This window comes from Ahaetulla prasina, chromosome 1 (genome assembly GCF_028640845.1).
Source record: "Ahaetulla prasina isolate Xishuangbanna chromosome 1, ASM2864084v1, whole genome shotgun sequence".
Taxonomy (NCBI): Eukaryota; Metazoa; Chordata; class Lepidosauria; order Squamata; family Colubridae; genus Ahaetulla; species Ahaetulla prasina.
The window spans coordinates 300,770,976-300,785,047 of NC_080539.1; the positions used below are offsets into that span (position 1 = coordinate 300,770,976).

The 14,072-nt window shown below is 40.7% G+C and overlaps 1 protein-coding gene across 1 annotated transcript in view; it reads right to left on the reverse strand.

The window, feature by feature from the left end:
- LOC131187538 (deubiquitinase DESI2-like) overlaps nucleotides 1-14,072 on the reverse strand; it is a 51,463-nt gene that overhangs the window by 12,925 nt on the left and 24,466 nt on the right. The window contains exon 2 of the mRNA XM_058161925.1: nucleotides 1,119-1,191. Within this exon, the coding sequence (XP_058017908.1) occupies nucleotides 1,119-1,191 (73 nt within the window). The remainder of the gene's footprint in view (nucleotides 1-1,118; nucleotides 1,192-14,072) is intronic.

Below are 14,072 nucleotides of genomic sequence, written 5' to 3' on the forward strand. Positions count from 1 at the left end.
TCAGCACTTCCTTCTTTGCCTGTACCTCTGGGCCATCTCCTCAACTCTTTAAGGTAGAGGTGGGGAACTGTGGCCCCTTTATGACTTGTGGACTTCAACTCCCAGAATTCCTGAGCCAGCCATGTTCTCCACCCCTGCTTTGAGGTGACTCATAGCTCTTGGAACAGAATGGTGTAAAATGGCAGAGTCTGTAATCTGAGTTGCTTTCTGCTTCCAAAATGGATTCCGTGTTTGTAAAATGCAAGAAAAGACAACTTTCTTTTGGAGTGAGCTAAGAAATATATTGAAATAAAGGAAAATATCTGCACTGCTAGAGATTTCCCATTTGAAAGAAGTTGAGTTTCAAAAATTGCTACCTTGAATCTCACAGTAACTCCTGATAATATAAGGCATTGGCCCAAAGGTTTAATGTACCTGATCATATCTGCAGTCATTTTGCTATTTACAGCCTTTGATATAAAGACTTGATTCACTTAGTGAGGTGTCTTTGAATCAGGATCAACCCCGATGTCTGTGGACAAATGTCCACCATCTCTTCCTATCTCAGCAGCAATCCACAGATCTTTTAAGTTATCCAGATCCTGTCCATCTGTTGTCTTCCCCTTCTCTTGCCTCAACTTTGCCAACTGCCATCCATTTGTATCAAATGCCCGTAGTAGCTGAGTGCTGCTTGCTGATTGTTGCCTCAGGGGAGCCATCAATCATCGTTTCATCCAGGATGGGCTGATTGATTCTTGCAGTTCATGATAATCTTAGTAACCATTTCCAAATCCATAATTCAAGAGTATCTCCTATCCCTTGCTCCTTCTTAGTATCTAGTTCTCACAGCCATGCATTATATCGCTAGAAAAGACATTATATTATTTTTAATATAATTTTAATCTATTCAGTGGGTTTCCATCTGGACTTTTGCTTTCCTAAGGGGCTGCTGCTCTTAACATTTCGCTGTCCCAGCCCTTCACTCATGTAGGATTTTTTTTTTTTTGGCAACCTATCCAAAAATACCATTTTTAACTCTCGCTAAAACGACCCCAAGGAAATGCCACCCCCTTTGTTTTTGTTTTTTAAAGTGGAATATTACAGCTATTTTCAAGCATAATTTACAGAAAACTCCATACCTCTACCGTAGATCTCAATTCCAGAATGGAAGACTCCAATACCCAATGTGGAGGTGTATTCATTTATCCAGTACTAGAGAAAGACAGATTTAAAAGCATTTAATGAGAAGGCAGTACTAGGTCAGTTTTTTTCTTTCCTTTTATCCTGCAAACTTTGGATTTGAAGCTAAAATATAAAACCTTTAAACAGTTGAAAATAAAATTGCACAAAAGTTAACAATTTTTTTAAAAAAAATCCTTAAGAATAGCTTAATCAACATCTGCTTAGAAGCTCAGAGCTGAAGAAGCTTCTTTGATGAGAAGCGAAATGTCTTCAAAAAAAAAAAACAAGAACGTCCAGTTGCCTCTTGAAAAAGCACCTTTGGGATATCTGCTTAGAAGAGATTCAAATATTTCTAGAAAGATCACCTCCTGGGTTTTTGAATGCCATGACACATTTTTGGACTGCAATCTGTGGAACAGCAGAACTGAATTAGAATACAGGTTATGACAGTATGTCAGAATAATCACAAAACCAGTCTGTCATGTGGTAGAATTGTCACTGGAGTTTGTCAGGGGAAAGGGGTGGAAAATTAATGTGCTTGCACAAGAAAGGACTGGCGTCCTGAGGTACATAATTGGGAGCCCCCTCATATTTCAGAATACTGTGTGGTGTGTTGATTACAGCTGAGCAGAGAAAAAGAACTGCTTACTTGAAGTAAAATGCACAATAAAGGAAACTCAAGTGATTCTGAAAAAAAAGTTGAAATATATTTCACAATTATCACCTGATTGATGTAATGATGACATCTTGTAGGCTTACCAGCCTGTTCTGACCTAGGCTTCCTGAGTCAGTAAAACACACGAGTAGTCCCAAAAACCTGTTTTATTTTAACAGCTGTGAATTCTGTTCATTCACAGATGAGTCCCAAATAGTTGTGAGAGTCCTTCGGGATAAGGCTGATAATCACCTACCTTTATCTCCCTTGACTTTGCTGCCAAAGATCTAATTGGCAAAGCCACATGGAGTCCAGAATCAAACAGAGCTTCAGACTTTAAACTGCACAGAATTAACAATGTTGCTTCCTGCAAAGGCCCACATGCCTTTGCTCCTCTTTTAAGTCTTATGGGAGTGACCTATCATCTCCACGCCCTATTCCTGAGTCATCCCTTTTGTTTTAATTGTTCTTGCCTTCTGGCAGGTCTGCCCATGTGTGCACTGGGAACAGACTCCCCCTGTTCCTCTGCCTCACTGAGGTCTGATTCTGGAGGCAGCACATACCTCCCAGATGGCAACTTCTCTGCCTCCAATGCCGAGCCCTCATCTGAGCCTTCCCCAGACTCCAGGACTGGCCCATGGTCCTCCCCAGCTTCCTCACTGTCCAGCTTCCAGCTCTGCAGGCTGCTGTCGGACCACAGCATAGCCATTGTCACCCAAGCCCACATCTTTTAGGCTGGACTTCCAAATTCTTTTAAGACTTTTCTTGATAGCTTATAAAGATATGTGGGAATGTCCTTGGGAGACAGGAGGGAGAGCTGCGGACTGGACAACCAGCATATAAAAGATGTCTCAGTCCACAGAAGAAAGGATGGTGTGGGAAACAGTTAAAAAGGAGCCTTCCCTGGTTTTCTGGAGAGTAAAATGAAGGGAGGAGAGAAATACAAGTAGCCCTCAACTTATGACCACAACTGAGCCCAAAATTTCTGCTGTTAAGTGAGATGGTTGTTAAGTGTGTTTTGATCCATTTTCTTGCCACAGTTGTTAAGTGAATCACCGCAGTTGTTAAAATAGTAACACAGTCATTAAGTGAATCTGGCTTCCCCATTGACTTTCCTTGTCAGAAGGTCGCAAAAGGGGAATCACATGACTCTAGGACACTGCAACCATGATAAATATGAGTCAATTGCCAAGTGTTTGAATTTGGATCATGTGACCATGGGGATTCTGCAACGATCGTAAATGTGAAAAACAGTCACAAAAAGTCACTTTTTTTTCAGTGGTGGTGTAACTTCGAATGGTCACTAAACAAACTGTTGTAAGTTGAGGACTACCTGTACTTTCAGTCTAGCAACATTCTGTTCATGTAAAATAAAGAGTTAATACTCCTGGTTGCGTTTCTTGTCTGGATTACACTGTTGGGCTAACACGGCTCTGCAGATATCTATCAGAAGGAGGATGGGACTACCGAAGAGAAACCATCCCCTCCACCAACACTGGCAGGATAAGCTTCTGGGTATAAACAGGGAGCAAATATCATTCGATTTCAGCATCGAAGATGTTATCTAGCCTAGGATAATGAAACATCTGGATAAAAACAACAAAACTCAAAGAGCACCAAGGATTACACAAGATGGAACTTTTATGGAATCCTCCTTTGCCATTTCTTTGGCATCAGCTTTTTGCTTGGTAAATTTTTCTAGATCTTTTGAGGACAAGCACTGAGCTTTATTTAGGTGAGAGATGGGAAGGAAAGAAATGTGAAGCTAGCCCCTTTTCCTTACACACTTCTTCCTTGCAGCCCTGGGCCAGCAGATAAGATGGGAGGGAGCAAAAGGCCTGGGTGAACTTCAAGGGAGGAGGCCGCTCCTGCAGTCAGTGGCTAAGATGCTGAGCTTTGTTGATCAGAAAGGTCGGCAGTTCAAATCCCTAGTTTAGGTCTCCTGCTTGAGCAGGGAGTTGGACTAAATGACCTCCAAGGTCCCTTTCAACTCTTACTGTTACTGTTGACTTCCAGGACTGCAGTGACAGGTAAGGCCAAGAAAAAGGATCCTTTTGGGTACCTTCACTGTTGTAGAGAAAATGCATTGATTGTAGAGTGTGACAATAGAGCAAAGGAGCTCTTTATGAACTGTGGCAAGATTAAAATTATAGATGGATGGAATTTCTTTTACTCTCGAGTCTATCTCTATCTCAGGGTTCGAAGAACAAGGGGACAAAGTTCTTTCTTACAGCTTTTCAGGCTGTAAAAAGTACCAGCTAGGTAACCATATTGCTTTAATTTAGGTAGCACTTCCCTTTCATCTTCCCTAAATTCTGCACTGAGTGTGCCATCCTATATGTATGGGGATATTGACTGAATGGCCACATAGGGTCTGGAGGGGTGGTGATATTTTGGAAGAGAAAAAAATGGATAGTTAAATAAAATCGATAGATTCCAAGACTCAGCCAAATTCTCTGATTGCTAACTCTTTTCACAAAGTTTCCTCTCAATATTTTCCTGCAAATGCATGCTCTTTCATAAAAAAAAAGCTAGGAAGAGCAGACCAGGAAAATCAACTTCAAAGAAAATTAGAAGTACTTTTATTGAGGTTGGTTATAATAACAGAGCCTTGATTATGTATTTGTACCTCCTTTTCCTTCTTATACTCCAGTGAATGAGGGCTGTATCTGCCTGAGCCACTTCTGAATGGTATTTTATTTCTTAAGGCTTAAAAAATGTTTCAACCAGTGGTGAAAACTAAGCCGGTTTACTACTGGTTCGCTGGCCGAATAGGTTGTAAAAAAATGCTTTTAAAAGTAAAAAAAAAAGGCTCTGACGATCACGTAGCTCAGCTATGATTGTCAGAGCCTTTTTTTTACCTTTTAAAAGCATTTTTAAAAAGAACCGGCAAGCCGGCAAGCAGGCGACCGGGCGATTGGGTGGGCATAGGCGGGAAGGGGGAGGGCAGGGATTTTTGCTACAAGTTCTCTGAACCACCGGCTGCCATTGCTACCGGATCAGCCGATCAACCAGGAGCATTTCACCCCTGCTTTCAACCCCCTTTGGCTAGGTAATGGTTCTTATATAATTCCATCACGGTCATCTTTCTAACTCTTTACACTCACTGGTTTGGGCAGTTAGAAATCTTGCCTTTGCCAGCAACAACTTAACTGTACAGAAGGTGATTTCTGGATCATTTTTCAAATCCTACAGTATGTAGTACACACACATGCAATGCTTTTTTTTTGGCAATTTTGTCCGATTTGTGTTTTAATAAGGGGAGAATTTAAAATAATTTTCAAGCAACTTGTACTGGTTTAAAACTATTGTGATTCCCTTCTTACTCATCACAATGAATAAGTTTGTATGCAAAGAGAATGCATCTCTAACCTGTGTGTGCTATAGAGATTTGCAAAAAAAAAAAAAAAAGCTTATCATGAAGTTTGACAGTGCTGGGTGAATGGTGTCAAGAGAGAATTTAGGGTTTCAGTGTAATGGGACATTGTTAGGATTTTCCAAGATCAGATTTTCACTTTTGCAAGACATGCTCAAGTTCACTTTGGGGGGGAGGCACTCAAATAAATATGTTACAGATAGTTGTTCTTCTTTTCTTTGTTTATATAGGAGGAAATACATGGTTTGGAGAAGGGAAAAAACTCCACAAGGACAAAAATAAAATTCAGGAAGCATATATAGGCTCTTCTACTGCAATGACGAAAGTGAAATTAGATGCATGTTATGGATTTAATATCTTCTTGAGATGAAATCTCAGCCTTCTGTCACAGATATTGAAGATCTAAGCCCTTCTGAATTCCTCTCTGCATTTTAATATGCCCGTGAGGATATTCCATGTATTTTTAGACATCACAAATGTCTAGAAACCTGTTTAGATTCTTAAAATACTGATTTTATTTGATGTGCTAGAGTTTCAGAATCTCTGGTTCTGATCCTCTGATGATAATGAATCTGTTAGTTAATTTTTCCTGGCTAATCAACTAAGTTATTGTCAACCGATCCCTCTGCTTCGATGGGATTTTCTTGCCATCTGGATTGTATATAGCTACCATCTCTGGATGGTCCTAATATGTTGGAATATCAATGATTGTAGCATGTTCATGCATAATGATATGCATAATCCACTTTCCTTGCCTTTCTTCTTGCATTATTGATAGGCTGCTATCCCTAGTAGCTCACTAAGTATCTGGTGATGCATTTTGAATGTACATTATGGTTGTGCATAAAACAGAGTTGCCTTATTATTCAACAAACAAATCCCAAAGATGCTTCAAAGGAGGCAGCTGCAACCCAAATAATGAAAATTCCTAATTCCAAACAGCCTTGCCAGCAAATTTCCACAGCTCTACAAATGTATTTCCTTCCACAAAGCCCCCTAATATTCCTTGGTTTCTGGCTGAGAAATCAAAGGCATTTAGGAAACTCTCAACAAGTGACAAGATCTGGTTCATCTTGGGTAGACTCAGAAGCTAAACTGAATTAGATCTGGTCACTATTAGAACATAAGTCCTATTATATGGGTTTGTTTCATCCTTTGTCCACAATAAAAAACTTGATCCATCTGAGTTTCTCTATGAGACTTCTGCCTCTTCTAGAATAAGGGTCAATTTCTGGAAAAATCAAAATTGACAGCTATACAAGGGAATAGCCTGACAAGAAAATTGCATGAACACAGTCATCAGGAGTCAAGCTTTACCTATAGGAGAAACTTTACCTATTAGGAAAAAATCTTTGAAATAACCCAAGTATTTCAACCTGTCAAGTCTTCCATTAAGGTACAACTCTCAATATACCCGTAAAAAGGGAAACTTATTCAGTCTGAGCTTTGCATAATCTTCTAAATTTGACAGCAAAAGAAAGGTGTTCTAAGAACTTACGGTATCATGTAATTTTCCAAATGGTTACTAAACTCATCCTAACCCATTTCTGTTGGAGAAGCACATATATTGTACTAAGCCAAAGTGTAATTTGCTTTTGCCTTAAGATATTGCCATATAAGCATACCGTATTTTTCAGAATATAAGATGCACCAGAGTATAAGACGCAGCTTAGTTTTTGAGGAGGAAAATAGGGTGGGGGGAAATCTGCCTATCAGGTATTCATCTGGCTAGCATCCTTAGTCTGGTCAGCTTCAGCACATTAGTTTGCTGGTTTTTTATCCCCTGTTTGGGGGACAGCTGAGAGTAAGCGGCAATGAGAAAAGCAGGCAAATCATGGGGAGATCGCTTCATTCGGCTAGCACCTAGTTAGGGCTGAAAAAAAGCTTCTAAAGGACAGCTGAGAGTCGGAGCGAAGAATGGAGATCGCTTCACTCTCCTTAAAGCACATCTGAGAGTTGATGGAGCAGGCAAAGCTGGGAAGATTTGCTAGTGCCTCATTAGTGCCTCGTTAGGGCTGGAAAAAAAAGCTTAGAAAAAGCTACATTCGGAGTATAAGACACACCCAAATTTTCATCCTCTTTTAGGAGGGAAAAAGGTACATCTTATACTCCAAAAAATACAGTAAGTGTTCCGAGGTAGGAAAGAAGGAAACGATGATATGTTTCTGAAGATGTCTTAATGCAAATGCTGTGACTTATAGTGTGTACTTTCATTGGATGTTGAGAAATAAGTAAATAATGATGAGTTTTGTGTGATAAGAACATTGGGCATTGTCATTCGATGTTCTGTAAGCTTGACGGTTTTCTTGCAGTTTTCTTGCAGATGTTTCATTACCCATACTAGGTAACATCATTAGTACTTGTGATCAGTGCACTAGTACTGATGATGTTTACCTTATTACCTTCAGGTAAAAAAATATCTACAAGAAAACAACCAAGCTCTGAGAGCACCAAAGTCCTCTCATTTCAACCCTGAGCTACAAATATTTTATTTATTTATTTATTGTTTAAATTTATTGTTTAAATTTATATACCGCCCTATCTCCCAAAGGACTCAGGGCGGTTTACAGGCATTTAAAAAACAGGTAAATACAATCTAAAAACAGTTAAAAAACTTATTCTAAAAGCCTAAATTAAAAATATGAAAATAAAACCCAATTTAAAAACCGTAAATTAAAATCTAGCTCAGTCCTGCGCAATTAAATAAGTATGTTTTAAGCTCGCGGCGGAAGGTCCAAAGGTCCGGAAGCTGACGAAGTCCTGGGGGTAGTTCGTTCCAGAGGGTGGGAGCCCCCACAGAGAAGGCCCTTCCCCTGGGCGTTGCCAGACGACATTGCCTCGCTGACGGCACCCTGAGGAGTCCCTCTCTATGAGAGCGCACGGGTCGGTGAGAGGTATTCGGTAGCAGTAGGCGGTCCCGTAGATAACCCGGCCCTATGCCATGGAGCGCTTTAAAGGTGGTCACCAAAACCTTGAAGCGCACCCGGAAGGCCACAGGTAGCCAGTGCAGTCTGCGCAGGATGGGTGTTATACGGGAGCCACGAGGGGCTCCCTCTATCACCCGCGCAGCCGCATTCTGGACTAACTGTAGCCTCCGGATGCCCTTCAAGGGGAGCCCCATGTAGAGCATTGCAGTAATCCAGGCGAGGCGTCACGAGTGCGTGGTGACCGTGCATAGGGCATCCCGGTCCAGAAAGGCGCAACTGGCGCACCAGGCAGACCTGGTAGAACGCCCCCCTGGAGACGGCCGCCAAATGATCTTCTAGAGACAGCCGTTCATCCAGGAGGACGCCTAAGTTGCGCACCCTCTCCATCGGGGCCAATGACTCGCCACCGATGGTCAGCCGCGGATTTAGCTGACTGTACCGGGATGCCGGCATCCACAGCCACTCTGTCTTGGAGGGATTGAGCTTGGGCCTGTTTCTCCCCATCCAGACCCGTACGGCCTCCAGACACCGGGACAGCACTTCGATGGCTTTGTTGGGGTGGTCCGGCGTGGAAAAGTACAGCTGGGTGTCATCCGCATACAGCTGGTACCTCACGCCGAAACCACTGATGATCTCACCCAGCGGCTTCATATAGATGTTGAACAGAAGGGGCGAGAGGATCGACCCCTGCGGCACCCCACAAGTGAGGCGCCTCGCTTCCTTCATTAGTACTTGCCATTCTGATAACTTCACATTTTGCTGTGGACAAACCTGGCTGTCCTAGTTAGAAAACAATCGATTATGGTTCAACGATTGATGTGAAGCCAGCCGGATTTGGTAAGTTTGGTTAATCATAGTTGAACACCCCATGATTTAGTGAGGTTTGGGAACCCCACATGAAAACCTATAGAGCAGAAACATTTCATCTATCTCTAATGTTATAGCTGAAAATGCCATGGTTTGGGTATTGTACCAATCACAACATGAAATGTTGTGATTGGTACACCAAAGGAATTTCAGCAAGCTTCAGGGAATTTATTTATTTACTTACTTACTTACTTACTTATTTACTTATTTACTTATTTATTTATTTATTTATTTATTTATTTATTTATTTATTTATTTTGCAGAAGTACAAATCTTTAGGGAAAAACTTACTGAAGAAATTAAAACATGTGTTCTGGTTCGTCTCATGACTGTTAGGAGAAAAAGCAAAACACCGCAAAAACGAAGGGCAGTAGTATTCTATAGAATAGCTGCAGATGAGATTCTTCACATAGAAGCTTTATAACAGTAATAAAATATGGTTCAATTATAAAACAATGAATAACAAACTTCACTTAAATATTAAATATTTAAAATTTAAATTATGTAATTTTTTTTTTTAAAAAATACCGTCCTAAACACACACTACATATATCTACATCTACATCTATAACTATTTATACATGCACAAACACGTACCATTAATAATATTTGGCTTTTCTAGCTTTTCATTTCTTTATATTGTTATTATCCCATTTACGAACCCTATAGGTCAGGGGTTTGAAACTGGCGGCCAGCGGCCCGGGTGTGTCACACGCAGGCTACACCCACCCCAGCTCCACGAAGGGGAAAAATGCCACGAAACATCACATGACAGCAACGTGATGCTGCGAGTTTGACACCCGTGCTGTAGGTGGAAAGTTGGACGTAAATTTACTTAATTGGCTGATTGCAAGCTATTCAGTAAGTTTTTCTGATGCCATTAATGACAGAAAAAAAAGCATGCAGCTTGGTTCTTGACAGCAACCTGATCATCTGATCAGATCCTGGAGACTGGAGACTGATTAAGGCGTATATCATATTTATTGCTTTATTAGATGTATTTCTATCCTGGTAAATTGCTCCCTGTTTCCTTGGGCAATTACCTTTTTCTGAAGGTGCAAGAACAGAAAGAGACAGTAAGCTGCCTCCTTTCCTGTTTCGTCTGGTGTTTTCTTTTTTAAAACAAAGTAATTGAGATGTAAGGATGATTTTTGGGGGGAGGGTTGAGGAAAGCATGAGATGTTCTCCTTTCTTCACAATATAAAGAATTACAGTTGTGTTCTGTATCCCCTTCATATTCGCTATTCTGCCTGGTCTTTAAGAGAGGGCTCATCTTGAACCACTTCCTTCTGGTTTTCTCTCAAGCACAGAAATATGGAGCATATGTTCTTGACCCCTCTCCTGCTAAGATGTGGTTAAGTGAGCTTTGCCTATCTTTATATTAAAAACATTTCCATGGTGTTATGGTTACAAATCCTCAATAATCCTTGCTCAGGTTAGATTTCAGGTCTTAGAAAAGCACAAGCATATACATGGAATGCTTCAATTTCCAACTGAACATCCAGTCAATGAGATTGAGGGCCCAAATGATGCATCTCGAAATATTAAATTAGGGGAAGTTATACATATTTTCATATGTCAATGATTATCTAATTTCATATTGATTTTATATTCTTTTTTTTAACTTTAGGTTCCTCTGTTTATAGTGGGTAAGGGACAGGGGTGAAATGCTCCCGGTTTGGACTGATCCGGTAGTGATGGGAGCAGGTAGTTCGGAGAACCGGTAGCAAAAATCCCTGCCCCCCCCCCACTGCCCATGCCTCGCTGTTCCTCTTCTCTGTTCCTGAAGCTCTCGGTGGTGATATAGCTGCAAACAGCCTTAAATGATTGACTTAAAGGGCTGCACTACAGCTGATCAGCGCTGTAAGCAGCTAGTAAACTGGTGCCTCTGTTTTTAAAGAAGGTATACTGGTGCTTGCCAAAAAAAGGCACTTGGTAGACCGGTGCCTCTCAGTAAAACGCAATTGGTAGACTGAAGCCTCTATTTTTAAAGAAGGTAGACCAGTGCCTCCCAAGTTTTGTATACTTTATTATTTTTATTATTTATTATTATTGACCATGCCCATTCAGTCACCTGACCACCAAGCCACACCCACCAATTAAGCCACGCCCACAGAACCGGTAGGGAAAATTTTTAGATTTCACCCCTGGTAAGGGAGCAGAAACATAAAAAAAGGCAACTTGAGCTGAATTTTAGAGGGAAAATGGAGGGGGTGAGGAACACAGTCTGTCCGTGCAACCTACAATGACATGGGGAGAAAGTATTCAGAAGCTAAGCATCATATACAGCTTGTGACATTATTGTATTCATAAGCAATGTTGTGAAGAATTTAAAAATGAGCAATAGTCCCTAATCCAAGCCTCGTGGCTCCCATATGACACCTATCCTGCGCAGACTGCACTGGCTACCTGTGGCCTTCCAGGTGCGCTTCAAGGTCTTGGTAACCACCTTTAAAGCGCTCCATGGCATAGGGCCGGGTTATTTACGGGACCGCCTACTGCTACCGAATACTCTCACCAACCCTTTGCGCTCTCACAGAGAGGGACTCCTCAGGGTGCCGTCAGCGAGGCAGTGTCGTCTGGCGACGCCCAGGGGAAGGGCCTTCTCTGTGGGGGCTCCCACCCTCTGGAACAATCTACCCCCAGGACTTCGTCAACTTCCGGACCTCCGAACCTTCCGTCGCGAGCTTAAAACACACTTATTTATCTGCGCAGGACTGGATTAGATTTTAAATTTATTGGTTTTAAATGGGTTTTATTATTTATACTGTTTTTAATAATTCGGCCTTTTAGAATAAGTTTTTTAATTGTTATTTTAATTGTATTTATATGTTTTTTATTTGCCTGTGAACCGCCCTGAATCCTTCGGGAGATAGGGCGGTATATAAATGTGATTAATAAATAAATAAATATTTAAAAAAGGGACATTTCCTCACCGTCACTATCTCTACTTGTACCAAAACAATTGGAAGCTTCTGTGATCACCTTCTTGTCCACAAACCTGCCTCACAACACTGAGAATGGTATGAACTAATATTCTTAAGGAGAATGTAACAAGTAGCCTCCGATTAGGGCCTCGCGCTCCCATCCATTGCTTTATTTCATGCAGTGTACGTTTGTCTATGGATTCCCCCCCTTCCCATGACCTGATGCTGGGAACGGAAAGCAAAGCTGTGAAGGCACGATCGTCTTTAACATTAAGAGAGTTTGTTGAAACAAGAGCATTTTGGCATGATGCCATGGCAGCTCAACCTCTACAGGGAAGAGAGAGAGGCTGGCTTAAATCCAAGAGTTGGAACAAATCAAGTTTCCATCAATGGGAAAATGGTCTGCCCACAAGTTCTGCAGAGCTTCACTACTGCAAATAGTAAAAAGGTTTTTCGGGCAATTCTACATACACTGCAGCTGAACCAGAAATGAATCAGCTGAAACTGAACAAAGATGACAGTGTGAGACTATGCACAGGGATGGCTACTTTTGAAGGACCTGTTGTGGATGTTTTCCTTACCGAACAACTTGAATTAAATTTGACGTTGAAATCCGATAAAATGTTCTGCAGACATGTGCTTCCTGAGGATATTTTGCTTGTAGATATGCAAAACCTTCTTAATGGAACTTTGTGGGGGTCCAAATGTTGTCAGTTTTCATTTACATTTTGAATTAGGGCTGCACATGTCTTCAAAAGGTGTATTTTGGAATGCTTGAGGATGGGGAAGAAGCAAATTTGATGTGCATGTGCCCACATGGAAAAACAGCCAGGAACTGCATCACTGTTTGGTTTGGTGGCTGCAGTGCTTCAGAGAGAAAGTCCATTCAGAGAGTAGTTAAGGACAGCCGAGAAGATTATAGGAAGCTTGTTTCCTGTCATTCAGGATACTGCTTATAAGCGCTATGTGCTTAGAACTCAAAGCATTGTTAGAGACCCTACACACCCACTTCATGGTCTGTTTCTGTTGCTTCCCTCTGGGAGGAGGTTTCAAAGTATTTCTAGCAGGACTTTCAGATTCTGTAACAGCTTTGTTCCCTTTGCCATCCGTCTGATAAACTCGCAAGGTTCGTTTCTCTTGCCATGTACATGTATACATCCAAACTAGACTGTGTTGTTTCTCTGTGTCATATAATATATGGGTATATCCATAATTTTGTATTTATTTATTTTATCATGTTTATGTAGTGTATATTGAAGATGGAGACCCTTTGAGAGCTGTATTCAATGAAATTTCATTTTAATGAATGCCAATTAGTGTACATTCAAGTTCACAATAAAGTTATTTTAAGTCTGAAGCACTTGTGTTGGGCTTGAAAAAAAAAGAAGAAGAAGAAGAAGAAGGATTTTGTTACTACCTCTTATATTTTCCAAATAACTATTTCAATCAGAATCAAAGCACTCGCAAAACTCCATTTTGCAGGCTTCAAAACCTGTTCAAAGTTTCATAATATGTCCCGTTCCCTTTTTCTTATATCCTCTTGCCTGATAAATGTTCTGGGTAGTTTGAAGGCTTACATGCCATTTTCAGATACTTTGGTTGGCCACAATTCATGTATCATCCAGCTAAGGTTTTGATATTTGTTTTTTCACCAATGGATCAATAAAGATGTTTTTTTTAAAAATTTCCATTTGTAACCCAATATTCTTTATCCAATGCTGCTTTTAACATTTTTTTTTCCAGAAAGAATCAGTAAAGAAGAAAAGGTCATGATAGCTACATATCTCTTTTGATGAATGGTCTTTGGATCCCCCCTGAAACAGTATTTCAGACTTTGGATTGAGCCAACCAGTGGGGCGGGGGGAAGTCTTGGAGTAGATATGGATGTAAACTTGGATTCCAATTTCCTGTACAGTTACAAGGTTTATATCAGGGGTCTCCAACCTTGGCAACTTTAAGACTTGTGGACTTCAACTCCCAGAGTCCACAAGGAATTCTGGGAGTTGAAGTCCACAAGTCTTAAAGTTGCCAAGGTTGGAGACCCCTGGTTTATATGACAATTAGTAGTATCTTTACTATTATTATTATTATTATTATTATTATTATTATTATTATTATTATTATTATTATTATTATTATTATTAATTAGGTATCTATAC